We start from the raw sequence: 26431 nt of genomic DNA, 5'->3' as shown, positions 1-26431 counted from the left end.
ATGGGTGGGTGGTTCTGAACATTTTTTAAGAGAGTACCAAAGAAGCAACACAGTTCACATGAATCCTACAGCATCATTAGAAATTAAGCCACAGGGAGGGAAGCTGTCGTACTACTCCTGCTTTCACACGTAAAACTGTAATCAAAAGAAAGGAGAAAGTCCTCCCTGTAAGAAAACTGAAGAGAAGCCTCCTTCTTTAAACTGCTTGTTCCAACTTCTAAGACATTTTACTAAAACTTTCCTGGCTGGTTAACACATACTATAAAAAGCCTCTGACTGTGTGTTCCCACCAGGGTAAATAATGTTTGGCATCTATCCCAAGCCACGTCAGATGGATGCACAGACATGCGCACACACAGACTTCAGCCAAAGAGCTGCTGAAGCAGCCTCCAGCACTAAAGCATTAACAACTGTTCTCAGTGCAGGAAAATACTGACATTAGCTCCCTAAAAACTTCAGTGTAGGAGGCCTGTCACTGCAAGCCAGGGACAAAGTGGGTGAGACTCTTCATTTGGCAAAGCTTCGCACCTAACAGTTAAACTTTATTTTACTAACATTGCACATCTGTGACATTACACGGCTGTGACAAACATGGAACTGCTTTTCAAAACAGCATTATCCTTGAATCAGTTCCTGGCACAGCATCTGACTGCAGAACTGTGCCAGGGCACAACGCCTGCCTCCCAGGGAAGGCAGTGCATTCCACCAAGCCTGCACACCAGTGTCACAGCCGAGGGCTCCAAGGCCAAATCAATCCTCCAAGTCATTCCTCCTTTCAATTGCAACCCAGCTGGGTCACCCAGAAATCAGAGGTTTCCAAGTCAGTTCTGTTATACTGCTCTCTCTCCAGACTAAAGTAGACATTTCCATTAAAGCACAGGATAAACCACGTATATGTGTAGACTTATGGATTGTGAAACTTCCATTAACATTCATTTTTAATAGCACCTGAAGTATTTCTCTCCATCTCTTTCTTTTTTATGATAAATCTATAAAATAGGATGTTATGTCAGTATGATAAGCCACTTCAGAAGGGAGGACTCCAGAAAGCATTCAAATCAAGGCAAGTCTTAACAGCAATGAGTTACCATGAACAGGGAGGTGTGACTGAGTACCAGTCTCACAACTGAAGAACAAGATTTAACCTTGAGGGGCAAGGCACAAGCAATCCACACAAAAAGGCTGAAACATGGACAAAGAGCTAAAATAGCCCCACAGCAGTTGCTTTCTGAATGACTGATTCTGTATCAACTGAAAAAAGAAGGCAAAGCAGATCTAAGAGAAAGCAATGCACACAAGAAGTAATTCAACACTTTACAGAAAGACAGTTCTAGTGGATCAGCAGCTCTGCAACAAATGAGAATAAACAGCCTATACAATGCTCTAGTTCATAAATACTGACCTCTAGAACTTTTCCTTTCCTTTGCTTTGTAACAATCTAGGCAGACCACAAATCCACATTTTTGGCAGACCCAATGAATGTTAAATAATGTGGCTTCACATGCATCACACATCTCACGGACTCCTCTCACTGCTCTCTTCCATGCAATTTTGGCTGAAATACAAAATAAGCAGAATAAAAGGACTGAAATTTAAATGCAAAGCATAGAATGAATAGTCTTTATAGATGAAGCATTAATAGGTTTCCCCTCAGACACAACTGGGTTTTGGGAGAGAAAAGTGATCCTTCATGAACAGGCCATCAAGAGCTACCCCCTTAGTTCCATTACACAGCATCCCCTCCAATGCTACCTACTATCAACATTATAAAGAAATAAAGCTTTCAGAAAACACAGACTAAAGCAATACAGAAAATATATTGCTGCAAGTATGAAGAACTTTTTTAGCATACACTTTTAACCCATGCACTCAAGAGGGTTTTTCACCTGACTGCCCACGGGACATGTTTGATCTAAAGGGCAGCCAAATCAGTGAGCTGGACATTTGAAGCTGGCAGAAGGGGAAGGAGGTGCCTGTTCAGGAGACCTAGCTGGTATGTGTTTTCTGCTCCACTTCCTCCTCAGCCAGCCTGGAATTAGCAGAGCCACCAGCCTGTGCCCATCTGCTGTGGGCCAGAAGGATGGAGGGCTGCTTTGGTGGGGAGGTGACAGCGTTAGCCCATGCTCTGCGGGGCCCACGCTGCTGCACCCCTCTCCTCTGATTTGGGCAGGACACACCAGAACACACCATTTGCTGGCAGCAGACAGTACCTGGCTGCCACAGGCCTTGGCTGGGGCTGGCTGCTCTGGCTGCAGAGCTGGAGGCCGAGCTGGCAGCAGAGGCTCCTCCAAACCCAGCAGGGGCCTGGCCCTGGCCCGGCACAGCCACCAGCACAGGGAGGGGATGGGCTGGCCCTGAGCAAGGAACCCTCCCCAGCACGTCCTCCTGCTAAACAGCCTAGGAAAATCCAGCTGCCAGGGGAAGAGTGCCATGCAAAAGGAAGCAATGGTCATCCAAGAAAAACTGCAGAACGCTCGACAGCTTTGAGGGCTCCTTACCGTCTTTTTTCACCCAGGACATGGCTGTTTTCTCAGAGGTTACCAACTGGCAAAATTTATCCCCTATGATATCAAGAATGTATTTAGAAGTTTCTAGGTCCAGTTCATCATCTTCATAGTTTTCATGTGTCCATAAACTCAGTGCTTCATCATCATATTGATCAGGAGAGGAGAAACCATCTATCCTAACCACTCCATTCTTACTAAAAGACAACCTAAAAATGGAAACAGATAGTTTGACCACATGTATCATTATACTCTGTGACTTCCAATTTACTTGCTGCTTAAATCTTACAACACTGAAGTTTTCTTTTCAACTTATCATCCTACATCCTTTTTTAATTTTAAAATAAATCTTAATGATCAAAATAGCTTGGAAATTATAAATAAGGAAGCATGAAAACGAAAACTAACCTTTTAGGAACCTTTTTTCATTCCATTCATACATCATTCTTTCTTCCTAGCATTTATTACTCCTTTAAAATTGCAGACAAAATATTTTCTTCCATTTTAATTTGGTCAAAGTTTGGTTACACCCACTTTCCCTCACTTTCAATTTTCAGAATGTCTGTGCCAGCAGTCCCTCATTTTGACTTTTATTTTATAGACTTTTGTATCCTACTGTTTTCATACTGAAAAAACGTGACTTCAAACACTACATTTAAAATTTTCTAGGCAGAACAAATCACCAACAAAAGCTTACATTTTTGTATCCACTAAACTCTGACCTTTCAAAGGCTCTCCTGTTACCCTACCCAGGGCCATTCTACTAACCCTGGCTATACTTAGCCTATTTTTAAGCTGTAACAATTAATCATTCCATCTTACCCAAAACGGGTAAGTCATTATACAGATGTGATTATGACAGTTAAGGAATTTATGCCAGCAAGACAGTCCTGAATTTAGAAGTGTCAATAATAACGTTTAGGTATGTATTCAAATAAACAAGATGAAATTATCAACTTTCAGCTTCCACGGTAACAATTTCCAAAAGAAGTGTAAACTTTTGCAATTCAAGCTCTACTATCTAAACACAATGAAAATAATTACCCTGCTGTAAAATGTACCACAATACAATAAAAAAAGTCTCATACAGTTTTTTTTTTAATGTTGGCAAATCTTTATGTTCTCTCCTTTATACAGGGTGAAGAAAATCAACCAGAATTCCAACTTTGCCAAAAGTGGAAGAAAATATTCTTACAGAGAAGGTATTCAGAGTCCAACCTTGAAATTATTCCTACAGATCTACCATGTCTTGTAACTGAAGATTCATTACAAAAAATTAAACCCCACTTAGGGAACAGTTTCTTGTCGAAAACAAGTTGGATTAATATTGACAGCACAATCCATACACGAATTGAAGCTGTTTTATCCTTTCTTGGCGCTTCCTGCACCCCAGGAAATTTTCTTCCTTGTGAGTTTTCCTTGAAGAACCATTAATTCCAAAAAAAGGTGGTCACAATTCCTCTCTGTCCTCAGACAACTCTCAGAAAACCCTGAGTAACATTCCCATCATATACTGGCTTAAGAACAATTACAAGTAAGTGCAACTCTGAGGTTGTACAACTTGTCCAGAAAAACTGAAGCTTGCCTTTTGAAAATCCCACTTCAAATGTCAGACACCTGTGTAATGTGATGTGTTGTATTTTCTGCTTGCCTAAGGTACAGCAGGCAGATGTTCTGATGTCTTTGCTATAAAGCTTTAAACAGCAATGAAGTCAATCCACAAAAGAAATGCAAATGTAAATACTGTTAAAATAGATGCTGTCTTTTATCAGGTAGACTGAGCCAGAAAAATCAGACATGCTTTCAAGTGTGCCAGTCCTTTGTCAATATTATTTTTAAAAGCTGAAACACCACATTACCTGGAAACTAGGCATACTTACCGTCGAAAGTAGTAAAATCTACAAAATACTGGTGAGTGAGTTGGTTCTTCTCCTTTCTTACTTCTTATTAACCTACATTCTCTGCATTTTTGCAGATTTGGTCCTATTTCAGAACAAGAATCATCCTGCAAAAAGGACTCTCCCGTTTGCTTCAGCTTCTTTACTTTGCGCCAATCTTTTAACACTGAGCGAGGTATACCAGCTGCAAAAGTAAGGACAGTTTCAGATCAGGTACTGGCACTGCTTCCTCACACATCACAGTCAAGACAGACAGTGGTCAACATTTATTTTTAGTATATTTGTTACCTGTATAATGTATTTAATTTTTATTTCCACCTGCCTGCATGTCAGCACCAAAGTTAAAAAAGCAAAGGTACCAATAAAACTTACTTAACTGTGCTTCTGCCTGTGTAACTGCTAAACTCCCAAGGCACTACATTTTCCCTTATGTTAGACGTATCATTCCCCAGATATTCTACTAAACCCATCTTCAGAATCTCATTCTGACAAAAAAACAAAGACATACAATACTGCAAGAAAGTTAGGTTTGAACTCTCTTTCTGATGGTGTAGGCAAAAAAACCACCCACAGTTTAATGAATAAAAGCAGAGCTTAAAAAAAACCAACCTAAAACCAAATTCCAATTCCTTCAAAACTCTTTTTTTTAAAAGTTACAGAATAGCAGCTATATTCACAGAATCCATTTACATTCTATCTGGTTTGTTGGCTTTGCAAAGCCAAGCAGTATAATTCTATTTTAGATACTGAAGTCAGCAGATCTGACACTGAGTAACATGAGGAGCAAGTCTATTGAGTAATAAGTGCAATTTTCACATAGAGGTTTTGAAACTGAACCCTGTTGTCATTTAACCAAGCTTTCATTTTAACGAGTCTTGAAAGTGGCACCACTCTTATCTGCAGACAGAGAGAATTATCTGTCATTTCATCTACCACTACTCTTAAAAGTTCATGTCCTGTAAACAGGGATCTCCTGTAGGATGATAAAAGGGTCAGGGTGCTAACTTTGGACTTGGTACCTGGGTGCAGACTGGTATTTTGCCAGAAATGACTTGTACAAACTTTACAAGTGACAGACTGCCTTTGCCTCAGTTCTTGGCCTAGAAACCACATTCCATGCTCACCCTTAAGGCATGACAAGTAACTGGATTAAAACCTAAAGAGTAAAAGGGGCCCAAGTACAGGTTTATAGTCCAAAACAATGTTTTCTGCCTTGGAAGCAGAGATACTGGGTGTCATCTGGTAGCTGCTAGACTTCAAGCTCTGTGGGTAGGCACTTGGAAGACCCCCAACACTTGCAGGGCTGTGAAATGCTTTGCTTTGCAGGAGGGAGCCTCACAGCCCGGAGCTCTGAGCTCTGGCTAGCGCATGAGCTCCCGGGGGCTTTCCAAAACAGCATCAGGACAAAGCACTCTTCAACCCTGGCAGAATCCACACACCACCCATGCTGCAAAACTGAGCCCCAGACCCTGAAGCACAGTTAGTTACCTCCAGCCACCTACAGAGAACCCAGGCAGCTGTTCCAAGGGAACATCCTCCTTCCTGAAAGCTCCTCAAGGTTGACTATGATTTTGCGTAAAATCTTTGTGGAAAGTTCTTTTTGAAAGAAAAATCTCTGACCAGCTCTCTTGCAGAAATTTACCACAAAGAGATTTTTTGAACAGCAGAAAGGCCACAAACACTTAACATGTTAAATATATGTATTTCGCTTACTTTAAGAAGAGAAGCTGAAAAGGATTTTACAGGCATTTTTGCCTCGATCTTCTCTTTACTTGGGAGCGGAAAGAAAAAGTAATACTATTATCACCAGACCAAATATCTACAATACTTCAGATGGACTACAACATTTTCAGCACCCAGTACAATTAAGGGATCAAGTACTCTCAGATACCAGAAGAGTAACTTTATACACCAGACAGTGAAAAGCCACAGAATGTAATTACAGGCAGTATTGCTCATTTTCTTGCTACCTATACTTAGAAAGTCTTACAAGAAGTAATTCAATGGTAGACTCTCTAATACTTAACCAGACCAAAGAAAATGAAGAATCCTCGGAGAAGAATAAATTGGGATAAAAATAAGGCAAGTTTTTAAATAAAATCTCTTAATGTTGGCAGACCAGTTTCTCTCTTTTCGTATTATGTAGTTACACTCTGCTACATGTTACAGTATTACATTTAAATGCAAATTTGTATTTCCCTAAGTTTTTTTATTCCTTAAACAAGAGGGATGTTAACACCATGTACTACACATGCTAGTTAGGAGTGTGAAATTATTCTCCCTTAAACCTTTCATTAAATTAACCAAATCATAACTGAGTGGCACTAGGCTCTCAAGGAACTGCCACTGGCTTTCTGATCAAAGGATGAATTAGAGTTCAACAACAGACAATCTTTCCCTCCAGCAGTCCTCTAAAAATAAATGCATTAGATCTTAAAATAAAAAAAAAAAAAAAACAGCAAATATATATAGAGAGCTCAATGCAAGTGGTATAACTATATGCACCAGCCTGCTCAATTCTGATGGACAGCATAAACGACATGGTTTACTGCTTATTTTTAGGCCAAGAACCAGTTTGTTAACACAGATATACAAAATGCTCTACTTCTTATACCAGGATATTTCAAATGGCCTCAAGACAGATAAATCAGGACCTACTCATTTACACAGGCATGCTTTTTAACTCTTTTCCCAGCTATCACGTATGACAAACTCTACAGGATTAACAGTGTTGGACTTCACACACTTCTGTGTGTCTTCCAAATCAGATTAATATACTCACTGCTGTTACTGCTGCTCTGTAACTTCAGCTTGCTTTTTTCTTTGGCGCTCCTGCTAAGAACACCATTTGGTTTCACTTCTTCCTCGGTATCACCTTTTTTTTTCTGCAAATCATTTTGTTTCTTTTTGTAAGTTGGCTTGGGCTGCCGTTTAGTCCTTTGCTCTGACTTGCTCTCACTTTCATCAGAGTCACCACTTTCAGAGCCAGACTCGTAAGTTCGTTTTCCTTTTCTCCTTGGGTGCTTATCTTCCTTTACAAACTTATCTGCCAAGATTTTGCTATCTATGTTATTTTGCAAATCATTTGATGTAGAAGCAATTAAATTGACAGTACACGGCTTAATAATTTCTGAAACACTGTTCCCTGAACTATCTTTTTTATTAGTGTTTTTATCTTCCTCTGAATGCCTTGTTAGCCAAGCCTTTTTCAGTTTAGTGTGGTAGTTTGGCTGACTCGTCTGGGAAGTTTGCCCACTGCCTACAGAGTTCGCTTTGTTTATTGTATTACAGACGATAGCACTGTCTAGGGAGAGAGAGGTTGAAAATGTCTGATTTTTCACAGAGTTGGACTCGGTCTCAGCAGCACTGCTACTTTTAAACTGAGCTGCGGCCAACGCTGCCTTGTGCTTTTTCAAATGGACGAAGTCGGTAGAGGTGGAGAATCCCGAGCTGGGCGGAGCGGCGCTGCCAGCGGCGGATGTAAGCGGAGCTGCAGCGCTGACCTTGCACTCCTGGGGCTGCGCTGCCGCCGGGCCGGCCGCTCTCGGGGCCGCGCTCTCCGGCGGCGCGCAGGACACCGCGCCCGACACCGAGTAAGTCACTTCAGAGCTCCCCCGGCTCGACACGCTGCTCGTCATTGCTGCTGATGCGGCGACATCCGCTTTGGTGCTGCAGATGATAGTTGTGGTAGGGGTGACAGCAGGAGGAACGCTGCCTTGCGAGACAGCTGCAAATTTCTTTTCATACTGTGCGCGAGCACTGTCTGAGTTCATATTTGGCAGTATGACTCTTCCAGTCTCCCTGGCTTCCGCTGTTTTCAGGCAATCTGCTAGATTTGTCACAGCTGAAGATCTCTCACTAACGCGATCTTTGGAAGCAGACTGCATTACTGGTACATTCTCATATTTTGTGCTAGAAGGAGGACGCACAATAACAGATGCTGTAGCGGACTGCGACTTTCCACTCATTCTTTCAGTGTGCCAATCCACTTTTTCATTATTTGGGGCATTATTAGACTTCCACATTTCTGATAAATTCTGTTCAGAAGTGCCCTTGTAAACAGTTTGGGCTTCCTTGGGCTCAGGTACTAAAGTTGGTGGTTTCTGCAACTCCTGTATTTTGCCACCACCAGCATTAACGGGTTGAACAGGGGTTAGAGTTGGAGGTGAAAGGCTGCTGTAGCTGCTTTCCTTCTTCTCCGGGTTCTGGTGCACAGGAGGGTGAAACACGGGGGCCCTATGCAAGGCAGGCATACTCCGGAGTGTATTTGAAGATGAGACTGACAACTGAGTAGGGCTCCTGCTGTCACTTCTGAAAGAATTTACAGAGTGAGACTGCACTGACTGTGAAAGCTGCTCGGGTATCTTGCTTGTAGAGCCTTCGCTTTCTGGTTGGTGCTTAATTAAAGGTGGTGGTTTTGAAAGGGAAGAAATGTAGGAGGGGAGAGCCTGGGGACTAGCTGCTGTTGAAGGACAATTAGTTTGCTTATCAACATATACACCTGAAGCTTCCTTTGATGGGTACGATCTTGGTGGTTCATTTACTACACTGTTAGACAAGGTAGTGAAATAGTTACTCTGCGGCAAATTCTGTGGAACTGAATGTTTCATTTTATACAGTTCTGACACAGAGCGTTCAGCATCTTTGTCATATTTTACTGAATGGCTTTTGGGACTTGAAGATAAGGATGTTACCCTGGAGTAGTTTTCTCTCTCTCCCTCCAGTGCCTTTATTTTAGCTGTAAAAGGAGCAACTTCAATACTTTCTTGGAGTATCCGTCTGTGTTCTTCTTTGTATTTGCTCAGTCGCTCCCCAGTCTCCTGTGGTGGCCTTGGCAGCTGGTTCAACATTGGATCTGCATAATGTCTGTGCATATGGCTTTCCTTTGCTGTCTGTGTTCTGCTCTGCTCTAGCTCACTCTTCACTGGTGCAGTGGTAACAGAACGCAAAGGTTCAGCAAAAGCTTTCCTCTCCAGTTCTCTGTTTGAAGAAAGGTTAAGCAAACACAGGTTAGCCTGAATGTAGTACCATGTGCTAGACGGAAGACCTTTCTTCCCATGCCCTGAACCAAGTTATCTATTAACACAGAATAAACCTTCCTCTATATTAAGTACAATTTTCACAAGTCTTCAAATGACTCACAAACTCAAAATACCACACCAAGTCCACAAGGCAACATAATGACATGCCTGTGTCCCCCTCAGGCATCCATGTCTACAAATAAGCTAAAAGGAAGGTAAAAGGCAACATCACTTGCAGAAATGTATCCTCACACACAGAGTTCAACAGCAAACTTACTCTTTGCGATGCTCCACAATAGTTTTGGACAAAGGCGGGCTGGAATGCGCTGTCAGCTTGAGAGGCCGAAGGGGATCTGCACTGGACGGTCGCACAGGAATGTGACTCCGTAAACCAAGGCTGTCAGCTGAGGTCACTGGGGTGGGCTGGTGTAACCAGGGGCTGGGAGTATTCTGTTGACACCAACCAAAAGAAAAAATAAAATCAGATTTCAAAATAATCATGGGGACACAAGGGTAACTCTACCAAGTCCTACCAATGATCAAAGTAAAGTAATATATTTCAGTATCAAATCACAGTCAGTAAATAAAATTTAGCATTTTAAGTCACTTTTTTTGACCAACTAAAACACAACTGTACTTTCTTTGCACTTCATACAAAACTGTCTACACATTTCAGAGGCATTCTTAGAACCATTTAATTTTCAAGTACTCAGGATGAGCAGTTAATTCTAGAACAGCATCTCAAGTTCATCCAAATTAACAAAACAATGACAACCTGACGACACTCTAATTCAGTTACTAGTAAAAAGACCATTAACTCTTCAAATTACAAGTATTTCTTTAAAAATACAAATATGGCTTAATATTTCTAGAAGCAATTATATCTCCAGCCTTATAACAAATCTCAATAAAAGGGATACAAGTACCTCTTTCTTGGATTGTTCCTCCCCTGTCCTAACCAAATGATGAAGTATGATAATCCTAATTAATCTGCTTTATTTAGTCAGGCATTTTTATTTGGCTTGATCATCACCAGCATGCTATCAAAATCATAAATGTACACACTTGCCATACTGTGCAGCATGGCAAACACACCGTCCAATTTTATGCTGTGTACCTAAAGACTCCAAAGGTGGGCCTCCTTGCTTAGACACAGTGGCAAATCTTAATCTATGAAACTATTTTTTAATCTATTACTTGGTTAAGTTTCTGTTTTCTTATCTTTACTGAACCTTGTGTAGCAGCCTGCAGCAAAGACCAGGAGCAGCTCTCTCTCTCTCTCCTCTGCTTAGGCGACCCGCTTAAAAGAAGTGCACAGCAGAGTGGAAAAGCAGGACATCTGTTCAAGTGGGGCTCAAGTGCTGGGGACAAGCCAAGAAGGGACTGGGGACAAGGGTCAGCTTTTGTGCACACCCCAAAGCCTTGTGATGCTTGTCCATCCCTACTTTCTTCAGCTCCCTACACTCCTCACCAGTCCATCCCTATCCTTCTCCTCAGACTTGGCAACTCTAGTTGGGAACTGCTGCAGCAGAAGGGGAGCCAAGAGCTCTCATGACACATGCACACAACACAGAATAGATCTGCAGGTGCTACAACTTTGAAGTTATGATTTCTGCGTTTTTGAATATTTAAAGCAGCCACTTGGGTTTGTGCTCACAGTTTTACTGCACACGTTTCCTCGGCCAGGAGTTCCCACACTGTGGTGAGTTCCCACGAACAGCCTGTAAGCTGCATTAAAGTATTATGCAAAGAAGGCCCATCACCTTCTCCCTAGAGGAGCTGGGGAACATCTGCCTGAGCACCAAGCATTGCTCAAACAGCTCTGTGACTCCACCTGCACCATCTACTGCCTAGCCCAAGCACAGGAGCTGCCTCAGCCATCCAAGGACAGCAGGCAAAGGTGGGCTCGGGGCACACATCCTTCAGCTCAGAGACATGGCTCAGCCCCGAGCCAAGGGTGGATGCTGCTGCTGCTCCTACAGCTGAAACACAGATCCCTTTTTGTGATTGTGGCCTCCATGCAAACCGACCTTGGAAACGCCCATTCTGGGTTTCTAAGATCTATTTAAAAAAGGCCTCTAGTGCAAGAGCCAGAAGACAAGTCACCACAAGACAATTGCCACATATCAACATAATTAAAAAGCTACGTGCCTCAGTATGCAGGGCTGCATTCTTCAGGCAACCAAAGTGAAAACAACGTCTATCATAAGCTCTTTTAAAATGGACTTCTGTATAGGGTGGAGCAGGCAGCAACACGAAAAGATAAATCCACCTATCTTATTTTCTTAGGCTTTTCTTCACTGCTACATTTTGATTTTATCACATTTTAGATCAAACTCATTCATATTACAAGGCCAACTCAAACTGTTTTGGGAAAGACTTAGCCACAATGGTTTGGCTTTTTTTTAAGAATGAATCTGGGGAGGAACAGCCTTCCCCATGATGAAAAAAAAAAAGAAAAATATCTTTCTAACCATTCAGAAGGCCAAGCTTTGACACAAAGGCTTACAATTTGGCAGAAGGACCACTGTCAGTGACATGCCTTTTGTGGTCCCTATGAAAATCTGCCCAAATTAGGCCAAGATGAAAGCCTCTAAAGATCAGTATGCACATGCTCAGTGGTGATTTAATTGAAGCTGGCAGTAAAGCTCTCCAAAGTTTCTGTCTGCACTACACACGTTTCATCTTACACTATTCCTCTGGGGTGCCTGCAATGAGCATGCCATATCCCAAGCCTTCAGGAGCTAAGAAAACTTTTCCTGTAATTGCCATGTCTGCCTGCCAAGCCCCACCACCACACTGGGCACTAGACTGAAAAACACAAACCACTTCTTCTGAGACTGCAGTGGTTACACTCAGCAAACAGACAGAGGAATCACCCTGACTTGAATACAGAGGAGTGGAAAGCAGATGGGAAGGCAGAGAAGTGTGTCAACAGAAGCAGGAGGGGAGAAAACAACACTCCAAGAAAGGGTACACAGATAGGTGTAAAGACAAGAGAAATGGCTGCATGAAGCATTTAGAAACACAAGAGTATTTTTCTCCAGAACTTCCCACTGGATGTAGCACTCCTTCCTTCTCCATCTTTCACCATTACTGAATGAGCATGCATGAAATTTCACTATGAATACAACTGTCTCACCTTTCCTAGTATTTTACTTAGACAATGGTACACAGTTTGAGGTAGCAAATATTTACCCTGTGAACTTGAGTTCCCAAACAAGCTGGCTGACCTCACCCTTAGTCATAAATTAAAATCAAACAGTTCATCTTTCTTTAGAATTCTTCAGAAATCAAGGTCTGGAAAAACTCCCTACACACATCCACCATGAGACGGGTGTTACTGCTGTAGTTCCCTTCCTAGTTCTCTCCCTACTCAAAAACCCCACCTTCCACTGAGTACAGTGTGACACAGACTACCACATCTCTACCTAGGAAACCACTGATGGGAGACACCAGGCCCAGCACAATAAATCATTAAGAAAGGATCTTAACTTACCCTTCTCAAGGAAGGCTCCGCGTTAACAGGAGTTTCTGGGTGGACCCATTTGGAGGAGGGCAGACCGAGTCCTGAGTAAGCATGTGTTCCATTTGGATACTGCCAAATAATTGGATAAAGCCCTAGCTGATTATAGGAAGCAGAAGGATGAGCTTGTCCGAGAAGATGTGGAGACTGGTGTTGTAACATCTGTTGCTGCTGCTGGTGTGCTAATGCCAAATGGCTTAAGCTGCTAGCATGAGCAGTCTCTAGTCGCGGGTGGGCACCCAGCAAGGAGGCAGCAGGCACTCCGGGCAACACTGCGGGAAGTAGATGAGGGTGATGAACAGAATGGTGAGATGCGCTGCTAAGGGGGTGAGTGTTAATAGCGGACAAGGGAGCCTGAGCTGAAGACCCAGCGAGCAGATGGGATGAACCAGTTAATGCAGGATGATGTGCATTTGGATTTAAACAGGTTCGGTGGGATGAGGAATGCAGAGGATAATTATGCTGATGCAAGTAAGGTGAAATGTGATTAGTTCCTGTTTCTTGTCCGATCAGAGTGGGGTCCCTGTATACTGTGAAATGTTCATTCTTGTCAATGATAAGAGGACTCTTAGTAGCTTCTAGAGCACTAACTCTAGCTGGAACTGGATGAAAACTAGACCTAGGCAAATCATGATCAGTTTTATTGGCTGACCTTGTTAATCCAGTAGCATGGCTGTTTTGGGAACTAACCTTCGACTTCACAGTATCAGAAGATTGGGTGAATTTAGGCTTAACGTCAGGTGACTTTGTTTTAGGATGATCAACTGAAGCACTAGATTTTGACTTCACAGAATCGGGGACTGGACTTTGTTTACGCAGTTTACTCTCTTCTGCTAGAGAAGCTACATTTAACGAAGACATAAATGAGCCATACTGCACTTTTTCAGAATTTAAGTGTTCATTTACTGGTAATGTTTTTACAACCCCAGGTTGTACAGAATCCGTTTTACCAACGTTGCTAACCCAACTTTGATCAGCTTCCTGTTTTCTTGCTTCAAGGAAATTTGCATTTGCAAATTGCTGTTTTAAATCACTGCTGTGAGATTCTATTTTCTGAACTGTTTGCAAACCGAAGGTACTTGCAGCATTATCCTGGTTCTCCTTTTCAGAGTTGTTTTTATTAGTAACATCAACAACACACTTAGGAGTAGGAGGCCTGGGTAAAAACTGCTCATTTTTTAACTCCACAGTATGATGTTTTTCTGCATTACACTCTTGAACAGGTGGATCCTTGGCATTCTGCTCATAAAGTGTTGGCTGCTCTGCTGCATGGAGTGAAGATTTTTCCTGATGATCCAAGACTGATGACTTCAGTCTTTCTGTCTCTTCATGGGTTTTATCCTGCTGTACTTCATCCCATGGAGACTGTCTCTCTGTTAGTGTTTGTTCTACTCCCTCAGTAGTTTGCGATTTTCCTTCTTCTCCATTTATCTTTGAAGAGTTCTTGCCTTTTAACTCATTTTCTGAATTTTGCTCCGAGGATGAATCTGTTAATCTTTTATTTGAAATCTCCGAGTCACTGCTCTCAGAATAATCTGAGATGTTGTCTGTCCGCAGTCTCTTCACATTTAGTTTTTTTTCATCTTCTTCGGGTTTTCTTCTTTTACTAAGAAAGTGTTTATTTTTGGTTTTGGGGTTTTCTGCAAAAGATAAAAACACATCTATCAGATTTGCAGTCCAATACAGTTTTAAGAGGCTTTCCCTCCCTTTCCATTAACCACATTTACCTCCTCGACCTATATAATCGTATCTTTCATCTTTCATCTTCTCTTCATCAGGCATGCTGCTATCAGAACCTTTCCTCTTATTTGGCCGAGTATTCCTCTGTTGCTGGTGAGAATTCTGTCTTGGTGCTGCAGCTTGGGAATTCATTGCTGGTCTGGGACTATTTGCTTGTGCACGTGTATAATGACCCTAAAAATAATTTGTTATTAATGGACTTAAATACAACGTTAATTAGTGTCTTTAAACATGTATTTTCAACATTTGCAATATAGGAAAATACTTAGGTAAAAAGATAAATGTATCTACGTGAACTGTGTTGCTGTTCTGGTTGGAACGAGACCGTCGGCGTGAAGTGATGCCAATATTTTCACCTTTCAACAAAGAGTGAACAACATCATCTAGAAAGGTCATCTGAACCATAGAAGGATCAACATTCTGAGGTTCTAACACCTGGTTCATGAAAAAAAAAAAAAGAAAAAAGAGAACAGAGAAAATAACAATCCACAGATGTTCAGACAATGCCTAATCTGTATTTTCTGTACCAGTGTTCACCAGTCTATTTTGTGTGCTAAAGACTAATCAGAGAAAAGCCTACTTAATCCTGACAAGCAGAACTGACATATGACACAACAAATGCTGGGAACAGTGTCAAACCAAAGCAAATGTGTCTTTACATGCCATTGTAAAAATATTTTTTTTTTTAAAAGTGAAAAGTATCCCACCACCCATTCCTTCCCCCTTCACTAACCTACAAATTTGAAATTTGACAAGCTATTCATAGAACAACCCCTAAGCAGTAATTAAAATATACAAATATTTTATAAAATTAATTTAATATACTATAAATTATACTGCAAAAGCATATTACAGTAACTGCTTTCAACAGAAGCAAAACTGCTACGAGAACCAAAATTACTGGAAAGAAGAACTCTAGAACTGTTGAGTGTTATTACTAAGAAATAAAGTAGGAAATGCTAACCATATCTTTAAAAGACATGGCACAAAGTGAAAAAAGTAACATTTGGGGAATATTAATTTGAGCAAATTAAGGTAAAGAACTTATCTGAGTAATAGACTAGTCTTAAATTTTTATTGTCACACATGGTTTTGTCAGTCATTTCAAGGCAGATGGGTCATTCAGTCTATTACTGTTGAGTCATTACCCTACTCTCCTGAAATAGAATTCATTACTGCCATTAAAAATACCAGTATTAGCTCTTTCTGTAACATCAAATTCTGCAATAAAACTAAAACCCACTACAGCAAATATAAATTGGGGCTGCAGTAAATGTTTAACTCAATAAATTGTAGAAAGTGACTATTCCAATTGCTTGGAAAAGGTAACCATTACTGCAGGGCTGAAAGATTTCATTCTTGGGAAAAGAAACTCTCAACAGAGCAGACAGGGAAGACCAGTTCTTCAAACTGGATTGCTTTACTTCAAAGACTTCAATAGTCAAATAGCAACAGCAGAACAAACTGTAGGACTGGTATTAGTCATATCACTGCACAAATGCTCAGCTTCAGGAGCATTTAACTGATAGCCCAATGCAGCTGTGCTGAAGTTTCAGTGCAGTGATACCCTCAGCCTGCTGGACCTGAACCAACTTGGTGTGATTCTGAGTGCTACCAACAAAAATTAGAACCTCCCAAGGCACCGTTTACTTGCAGCATTTTTTGTATCATCCATCAACTCACCTGGTCATTCATAACCACCATAGTGCGGGTGAAGAGATCATGGTGAGTGATGATGCCAGTGAACCACTGGGTGGCAGAATCCTGTCTGTACACTCTCACCCTATAACCATTTAAGGAGTACGGACCTTTGGAAGGGGAAGAAATAAAAAAGCCATTGAGGAATGCAGGAAAAAAAAAAAAAAAGAAAAAAAGGCATACATGTATTTTCCTACTTTTTTTTTAAAGTTTCACAGCAAATACATAGTGCACATAGCATGGACAGCTAACCACAGATTCAGGAAGACATTTTGAAATGCAAACGTTCCATATAAGTATGCTTTAAGGTTAATTCTGCTAACATTCTCAACATACAATTTTCTTATCTAACTAAATCTTTCTGCAACCATGATGATACATGATGGGAAAATTCCTGCCTACAAACAGCAACCACAGAAAAGTAATCTGAAAGGCTAGAAGGTGGCAGCAGCAGGTTATACAGAAGCCATCTAACAGGCTAGTCACATGCCCAGCTGCTTTGCTGGCTAAAAAATCTACATCTTGGTGGTTAGGCTCTGCATCTGCCAAGTCTTTCCCATAAGTAACCACAGAGTTTCTCTCCATTACAACAAACATAAAGGCAGTGGAATGATCCTGTGACTGCTATGGCCACACAGAACATTTAAGCACACACAAACAGTGAACACTTCAGCTCCTGTTTTCAGACATACCAAATCCAAAGAAACCTCACATATTTTGGAAAGCTCAGTTTAATTCACCTCCAAAAGCCCATGGGGATGAGGAGCTAGTATGATACAGTACCTATTTTACAGTTTGTTTCAAGATCCAGAACAGTTTTATTAATATTCAGTGTCTTACTTGATCACTAGAACTCTTTAAGTTTCATTGCACTTGGTGATTTTATGGCATTTTGTATAACCAAGCAACACTACCACCAAGTTCAGTTCCAGCTCTGTGGGTTTTGCTGCTTCCACAATCAAACCCCAGCTCCCAGGTCAGGCAAACAGGAAAGGAGGAAAAGCCAGTCCATGACAACCTACAAACAGCCTAACTTAAGTGATTTAAGACTGCTCAGTTGCTGAACCACACAGGCAAGGCCAGAATTTCCCTGTCTTTCCTAAAGATCAGTTTTTCCAAGCCCTGCCCAGTACATTAAGCAAGCTCAAACATCTGCAGCAAATAGGGCAGGGACCTCACAGGTGACAGCTTTCTCTAGTAAAAGATATCCAGAATCACACAACTGGGTCTATTATATTCTCTGCATGTGACAGTGTGCTACTGCAAGGACTGTTTTTAATGTCAACATTTGACAGATCAAGAGAAGTGCAAAAGTGGTAATTATTTACTAATTTCCAAGTGGTCTCTTGAAATACTTTTTCCATGTGACTATACCATTTTTAAAACCAGCTGGGAAGTGAAACACTACACCACAGCAGCCTTCTTACACCCATCCACACCACTGATGGCACAACTGAAACCCTGAGACTTCCTGAACCCCCTGAGCCACCTTAACTGATGCTGGAGTATGTTTCTAGCAGCACAGACAGGGGCCAGAAGTGTGCCAGCACAGGCACTGCCAATCACAGGTACATATGGGCAGAAAAGGAGGAAGAATCTACAAGCTTGTGTCTCACATTTCTGGTCTTGGACCAGACAGGGTTCCCAGGGGGACACATTTCCTGATGGCTTCTCTCCAACCCTTACTCCATATGCCCCTGCAAAACGCCTCCAGCTCAGCTCCCACACTTCTGACTGCCTGACCCATCCACATTCTCCACATCTTGAACTTTTAAGGGCTGTCCCAAAGCTCTGGCTTATTCAGACAGTCTCAGTAAAATTCTTCCTGTGTCTGTGCAAATTTGCCATTCCTACTTTCCTATCCAAGCTCCTCCTCTCTTGCATCCTACTGCTAACTGCACAATGATTTTCAGTCTCTTGCATAAGCAGAACCAGCATCTCCCCAGCTTCTTGTGTCATTTTAGCACTACTGTGACTCCAGGCCACTAGCTTCTAAGTCCTTTCCCCCAATCTTCTCAGCTTACAAGCTGAGAAGCTTTCCTCCCTTCTCCAACAGCTTCCACCTTCTCCCCTACTCCCCTACATTGACCCAGTGCCAATTTCTTTCTTATTATTCCTTGTTCTAATCTGTGTTCATGCTTCGTTCCAACTGTTACCCTATCTACTTTTAAAAGAGAGTTTATCTACCTTTAAAAACAGTGGGTTGAGGGTTTTTCTTACATGCTGATGGGATGACAGGAAGAAGGAGAAAGATTGAACTGCAGTCACACAACACAGACCAGCTCAGCTCCAGCCCAGCCCAGCCACAAGCAGCCATTACAGGAAAAGCCTGGCTTTGTCTCCAGTCCCTGGCTGAACCACGCCAGCTACACATTGTTGAAACAGCCTGTGCAGTACTATGAGAAAATATGTTCAGAGCTGAAGCACACTCAGTGTTTCAAGAGGATTATTATACATGCAGCCTGAGATTGTAATGATAAAAAAACTAATCGGAAGAAAGAAATCAAATATTTTAATTGTTAAAAATCCTAGACACTTCACTATGTTCCTTGAACCAGTTTTATTTGTCCCAAAAGCTTTCAACTTGGCCAAGTCTGGGAGGAGTTTCATTTTTTATTAAACAAGGAACAAACTACTTTCCTGCCAAAGCTACAATCTCTACTGCAAAGCATGCTGCTGTGACTGCCGCCCAAAGAAGTTAAATGGGCCAATTTTTTTCTTTGGTCTCATTCTTGTAAATAAATGGACTAAAATTCTCCTTCCTCAAATTGACATGTTTCTTTCCAAATATTTGGAACCAGATGCTTCTATCCGACCCTCCTCTTTCTTCAGACAAACTGTGTTTTAACTGCAAAAGTCAAAGTAGAAAATACTAAGTTATGATATGAAGGTTTCAGCATCACAGAAAACAAGGAAAAGGCTGGATACTAAAAATATTATAGAGGATGAAGTACGAGAATGTGGTAATAACTCTAACAGATGCATCTAGGCAAGGCAGAGCCGAAAAAGTACTTAAATTGCAGGGAACAAGAAAATGGTAATGGAGGAGATGAAGCAAACCAGAGAAGAAAGAGGAGAAAAGGAAGAGAACATGACTAGATTACAGCAGCTAGCACTGTCAGAGGGCTGCCTGTGAGCCACTGGAAGGTTTGTGCCAATGTAAAGTCTGTGTGAGCAGGAGCAGATAATGTGCAGGGAGAATGTGGCAGCAGTCTCTGCTGGCTGACCACCATCCCATGGGGCTGAGGCCAAGGCCCCAGTGAGGAAGCATGTGTCTCCTCAGGTCACACATCACATCAGGGGAGCAAGTGGATCTAACACTTCTCCTCAGATGAGGACAGCTAGCCTTCAAGGACATTGGCATGAAATTCACCTTATCATCTACATTACTGTCCATTTGTGCACTTCTAAGCACAGTAATCTCTGCCTGAGAATCTATATCTATGAAGACAAAAGTACAGATCCTGGCATGATGGGAGGGAGCTGTGTGGGTGATGGGCTGGCAGTCTCATTTAGATGACTATTTCAATACTTGTGGAGCTTTGCTCAACTATTGATTCTGTACCAATGTACACAGAGACTTTTACAATAGTCTTACTGTCATTACTCTAATGAAATACAATAAACAAGCTCAATTTCAGTTTCCTTTTTATATAACCCTGATTTGATTTTGCATCACCTCTCAAGCCAGTTTTGTCTGCAAATTTCATCAACAGACTATTAACTTGTATTGCATCTGATGATATCAAAAGTAAACTCTAAAATGACTAACACCAACATGCCAACTTACTATCTACACAGTTCCACATGTTCTGTTTCTCAGCATGCTTTTTCTGTGGCCCATAAGAATCATGTCTAGCCAAATGAGAAACTCCACAGAAGGAGAGACATAAGTTTTTTACTCTAAGCTCAGTATTATACTTACCATATTCCTTTTATCTTCTGGTCTTGGTTTTATCAAAGAGACTAGACAGCAAGGAAACCTCACAGCCATCCTTAAAATATCTGATTATTTACAGCTTCCCTCCTAAATTTTCACTTACAAAATGACTGCTTAAGCATTTTTGTTCTGACACTTCTTTCCTGGGGATTTTAGCCCAGACCCACAGAGGTTGGTTCTGCCTCCTAGTAATAGGAACTCCTCTGCAGAGCTTCCTGAAACTTAGTGAATATGCTGCAAATGCTGATAGTAGTTCTACTATCAGCAAAATGGCACCAAAATGATTTCTTCAAATTCATACTACTTTTCTTGCAACTTGTATCTACAATGTAAATATTACTGTACACACAGCTTTTTCTGCAACCTCCCAGCATTGGAACCTACTTGCAAATTGTTACTGATTTGAAAGCAATTTTTCACTCAGGGGGTGAGAGCGTGGGGTGGGGATCTGAAAGTATTCTTCATCTGTGACAGAACTGTGAAGAACTACAAGCACAGACAGGTATCTGAGAAGTTATCACACGTAACAGTAATACTAACAGAGCACAGAACAATTTTAAACATGCCAAAATGTGTGTGGAAGCCATTCATATACACTTATTTTCACAACAAACTTTATAAAATATCTACATTCAGACTAATGATATTCAGCTTTTGCTGTAATCACTAAAACATCAAACAAGTTAAGAACAGTCTGAAGCAAACACCAACAGCTTCTTACAGTCTTGTTTCCTTGTATTAACAAATACTTCCAAAAAATAACTTCCAAGTTAAAAAATATAATCTCCATTATATCACAAATCCTATGGGATGAGTCCCACACAAGTAATGGCCTTAAACTAGCTAACACAGAATATAAATAACAATTTCCCACATAATTACCTTGCATAAAAATCTCCTGAACCTTTTGTTCCTTTACCCAGGCTTTTACCTCCTCATGTAACTGCGGGTTATCCCTGAGAACTGGGTTTAGACTGTCTACGTCGTCCTAAAGTAGAGATTAAAAAAAGAACCATATGTTATGTTTACTTGTAACATTTTTGTTTATTTTCCTAGATGTGTTTTAAAAGACAATATTAAGTCATTAGATGCTAATTTTACTGATTGCCTAAAAATCCCTGTACTATTTTTAGAAAAAACTTAAAAGCATATTATAGTGCTAGAAGTTATTTCATGGGAACACAGTATGTCAGATCCCACATGTGGCCAGACTCGTAAGCTATTAATAGGATCACACTTTCATACTCTTACTACAAGCTAAAAATGCCCTCTAAAGACTTAGGTGCTCACAGGTATGCACACAGAATTGCTTAAATAATCACTAAATTTTGTTTTTTAAAAAAATCTGTTTTCCATATCTGCAAAATTTAATAATATGGACATGTTGAGCATAAACACAGATATCAAACCTACAAATGTAACACATAAGCAGTATTTTAGGAGAAACAAGCATTCTGAGATTAAACACCACTGCTGATTTTCAAATATGTTAGCCTTTGTTAATTAGGTAGTTTCAAATAAGACATGTTTTCATTTATATTACAATGGAAAAGATTATTTTCCAGTATCTGGTAGGATATCATCTGGGAAATTAAGATATATTCGGTGTCTCGGTCCTCCTAACAGAAAAAAAAATTAGGCACAGAATCTCGTTCATATCCTTGCAAGCATGGCTTAAGAATCACCATTTGTCTCTGTACTCCTAGAACACCTATTGCTCTATTTCAGAGCAAATTTGCTATTTCTGTCTTTGAGGCTGTGGACGAGAAAAAAAGCCTGGTGGCTCCTCATGCCAAAGATGGCCTTGGAAATCCGTGAGCAGCAGCAACATTCATTTACACTAGAACTTTAGACAGCTAAAATAATGAGTGCAATTCTCCACATACAAAATGTAGAATGTTTTATCAGTACTGCAGCTGAGATAAAGCAATTTCTTTCCTTGATCTCCAACAAGTTCCTTGATGTTTCACACTTTATTATGGAGAGCTCTAGCCACAGAACACAAAGATACAAGTAACACTCGGTGAATCCTGCATAGCTGCCAGGCCCTCCAGTGACACAAGCAATTTCTCTCTATTCATCTGGATGAGATTATTCCTGCTAACCTACACTGATCACAGGATATCTATTTCCAATTCAGAATTCACTTCCTGACACTTGGAGATTTGATGTGTTCCACTATGGAGAATGCATCAACGCTTTGGTTATTAGAGAAAATTACTCTCTAGCCTTCTGCTTTTACAGAGAACGTGGCCTTGGATTGAAGAAATGATCAAGATGACCATTTTAATACATGTAAATTGAAACAAAGGGAAAGTGAAGGAAGATCAACAGGACCTCCACCACAAGGTTCAAAATACCAACCAGATAAGTATGCTGCTAGCATTACCAGAGGGACAAAAGGGTCGTAACTAAAATTTATTCAAGGATAGCCTCTCCCAAGGCAGTTTAAAAAGAGTATTAGCTATTCTAAGTGTGCAAATCCATTTGTGCAATGATCCTACACACAGAAACACCACCACCACCACCAAAAAGAGGGAATTATCTGCCAGGGGAACACAATGGATCCTGGAACTGGAACTGTGTTATGATCAATCATCTGTCCTTCTTCTCATGCACTCTCTTTCACAGCAGTTCCAAGACACTCCTGCACCAAAAATTTCCCCCCTCTGATCTACATGCACTGGACCTAAGCAACAGACTGAGGAGTGCAATACTGAGTTTGGCTGACCTACAAATGCAGTTAGTGTGCAGATTTTGTACACTGTGAGCAATCTCTTCAATCACATCTAAGAAAATTTGTATCTTCATTTTGAGATTATACACATTGATTAAGTACCATAAAATCAAGCCTGTTACTCTTAACATTATACTATTTTCATGAGTTCCTTACACAAAGTTTTTGAGTCTCTATGTTGTCTTAAGTCACTTTTGATTTGTTTCCTGAAGGCAACACACACTGGTGCTTTTTTTTTAGATTTCACACCCTTCCTAAGCATCTTGACCTTCTTTGAAGTTGACACTGAAGATACTGTCCATCCTACATGTAGTACATTTGAACCTCTAAATCCTATTCAGATGCATGACATCAGCATCCTTGGCTGAGAGCGCTCCCTGTGAATATTTAGAAAAGGAGACTGCAAAGTCCATTTTGTATTTATCTCCTCACCCTTGGAGAAAGACAAGCTCAAAGAAGAGCTACAAAAGGCACAAGTTAGGTCAAAGAGCCATTACACAAATTGCATGCAGATGTGACTGGGATTATGTGTATGACATCAAAGAGAACTCAGAGTTTCTAAAGATACACACAATACACATTTAGCACACCAACCACAGGGTAGGGGGAAAGATACTAACAGAGCAAGTTTCTGTCATCTCAAAAATTCTCTTCTTTTGTGGACATGTATCTATGAAAACATATGTGTGCCATGACTTACCTTTTTCCATCTGTAGTCTTAAATCTGATTATCCAAAACCCAGGAAATTAATTGCATAATGTGTCAAATTATAAAGCAGTGGCCTTAACCACACAGTTTCAGTACACATCATAAACTCTGGCAAAAGCAGGGAGAGGACAACAGGCAAGGCTGATGACTTACATTCTCTTCCCCAGTTTATCACTGAAGACAAGCAGATGACTATGCATTCCCAGTTCTTTTCCTTACCTTGTGTTTATATTGCTCAAGGAACAATTACTGTCTATAGATTTGAACCTTGGCAATTGTAACCCTCAGCTTTCCTCTTACTGGTTGATGCAGCATGATTGACAGACTAACTTCCCAAGATTTAAATGCTCTGCAGGGTTTTCCTCCAGACTTTTCCTCATTTGAAAGTAGCTTTACAAACAGAAATTATGGTACCCTCTCCTAGACTAGTTTTTCCACAAGTCCTGGAATATCTTCTCCAGAAGGATGTTAATACTGGCTTGAAATCCTTATGCAAATTAGGATGCAAATCAAATAAAGGGGACTGTTATATTCTTCTTCAAATCTACTGAAGGAAGCTCTTCATGTACCTGAAGTGGCAGTGCCTCTTGATCCACAAATGACTAAATGCAATTCTGGGAAGAAGACAAAGGACCTATGGGCTAAAGAAATACGGTTGAGATAACCCCTCCTGCACTTCTGGAAAACAGTCACATGAGGCAACGTGACTATCAGAAGCTTGCCAATCTAAAAAGTCTTTTACATCTTTGCTGATATTCTTCCTTCTTTCGAGATCAAAAGAAGAATTCCCTTCTGGTGGACTGGACTTTATGCTTAATTATCCAAATAACTGGGTCAGCCTCATGTCTCTCTAGGTGATCATTCTCACCTGCTGGATGACTCCAAGGAAGTCCTGAGAAGAACAAAGAATGAAATTTTCCCCAGTATCAGAAAAGACACTGTTCTTTTCTGAGTATATCTGTTCTTTATCCTTGTACAAAACGATACAAGCAGGTTGAAGCCATAGACCATACCATCAGGTTAAGATATCACACTGGTCTAACCAGGAAGGAGACATTTTTATTCAGAGAAGCATTTTCAGAGAGTTTATTCAGACATAATAAAATAATTAAAAATAATTTATCATTTGGACTCACATGTGAGCAAGTGCTTAGATCATTTGCCACGCATCAAAATTCCTTTGAGATCAAACAGGAATTTCAAGATAGTACCCACAGAAAAACAAGTCAAAATCCCAATGAGAATTCTCCTACTTGCTCTCCATCCACAAAAAAATATTGTCTAAGACACTGAGAGCTATCCCCAGATGTGCAGAACCTGCCCATTGCCCAAAGACCATACCAGGTGCTCTGAAGGGCTCAAATGACTGGAAGTTCCTTTTGCATTTTGGGCACCAGGCGTGACTGTGCTAGGAAGGCCTACATATTTCCACAGCTACCTCCTTCACAAGACCTGAACTACTGAAGCAGCACATTTCTTCAGCATTTTAAAATACTCTTCCAAGTCATCCTTCAGAAACTTGAGAGGCAGAAATGAGTTCATCAAGAGAGGAAACCTTGGAGCAAAGTGGATTCCAATAGCTGCTCCTACCCCCAGTCACACAGCCTGCATGCTGCTTATTGGAGAGTGCACGCACTCCGGTCAGCTGTCCACTCTCCACTGTCAGTGAAGAAGAGGAGAACTGACAATATGCATCCCAGGTAAGCCAGTCCTAGAAAAACAGTGGCTTTTGGCATTAAAAAGGCTGAAATCAGAGTGCTGAAGACTACAAGCATCACACATTAGGAACCTGCAAACCTTCATTTGGGAAACCTCCTTCCTTGGTCATGGTGTCTCTGCATTTGGCTTCATGCATCAAGGACATCTTTCTAATATCAGTAGGAACTCATTTCAGCTAGTGTTTTCCAGAGAAAGACTAAGTAGATTTTGCAGTCCTCGCAAAGGTCAGCGCCACATTAGTCCTCACCATCTGTGGCTTAATTAACTATAGCTTCCTCTGGCTGCTTAGAGGTTTTCTGATAATTTAGGACACAAATTAGATGAAAACTAGTACATAACCAACTTGACAGTCCTGTTTACAATGGTTACACAGTGTGCACTGCACATTGAAATAAGCATTTTGTCAACACTTTAATGGTAGAGGGATCACATTTAAATTCAAACAGTGCAAAAGAAAACCTCACTGTCCTGAACCTTCAGTTTTGTTCTTGTTTCGTGACTATTAGCTTCTATAACAGGAGACCCCAACCTTTTTTTTTTCCCTTTTGCAGCGAGTCATTTGTACAACTGCACTGAACTTCAGCTGCATAGAAATTAGGTATGAAAACTGCAGTGTGAAAACAAGCCAACACTTCCCTACTGATTGCCACAAGTCTTTAGAGAGTGGAACAGTGGCAGAAAAAAGCACTTCTTAAAATCAAAATTTCTGAGAATTTATACTAATCCTCTAATGATAATTTTTGATTTTCTCCTGTAGAAAAGATTTAATATTGTACCTGCACCCAGCCTCAAACACATTTAGCCCTCATTTGAAAGCAGGCCTGTACAACTCTCTCCTTATTTTCATTTCTTTATAATCAGCAAAATCCTTTTCTTTCATCTTTCACTGATTATGTCACCTGACATCTGTGATTATATCACTGATCTGTATCCTCTATC

General features: G+C 40.8%; 1 protein-coding gene across 17 annotated transcripts in view; it reads right to left on the bottom strand.

Annotated features, from left to right (window-relative positions):
- Positions 1-26431, bottom strand: part of JMJD1C (jumonji domain containing 1C) — a 158460-nt gene that overhangs the window by 17789 nt on the left and 114240 nt on the right. For 10 of the 17 annotated variants that reach the window (XM_021535498.4, XM_085583185.1, XM_021535508.4 and 7 more), the window contains 10 exons: positions 21210-21315; positions 16373-16497; positions 14981-15124; positions 14677-14863; positions 12923-14589; positions 9701-9873; positions 7185-9382; positions 4385-4586; positions 2499-2713; positions 1403-1555 (listed from right to left, as the gene is read on the bottom strand). In XM_021535498.4, the coding sequence (XP_021391173.2) occupies positions 1403-1555; positions 2499-2713; positions 4385-4586; positions 7185-9382; positions 9701-9873; positions 12923-14589; positions 14677-14863; positions 14981-15124; positions 16373-16497; positions 21210-21315 (5170 nt within the window). The remainder of the gene's footprint in view (positions 1-1402; positions 1556-2498; positions 2714-4384; positions 4587-7184; positions 9383-9700; positions 9874-12922; positions 14590-14676; positions 14864-14980; positions 15125-16372; positions 16498-21209; positions 21316-26431) is intronic. The other 7 variants (XM_085583188.1, XM_085583190.1, XM_085583189.1 and 4 more) reach the window with 2 other exon arrangements.

This window comes from Lonchura striata, chromosome 6 (assembly GCF_050655825.1).
Source record: "Lonchura striata isolate lonStrDom1 chromosome 6, ASM5065582v1, whole genome shotgun sequence".
Classification (NCBI taxonomy): Eukaryota; Metazoa; Chordata; class Aves; order Passeriformes; family Estrildidae; genus Lonchura; species Lonchura striata.
This window is presented reverse-complemented; position numbering and strand designations above follow the sequence as displayed.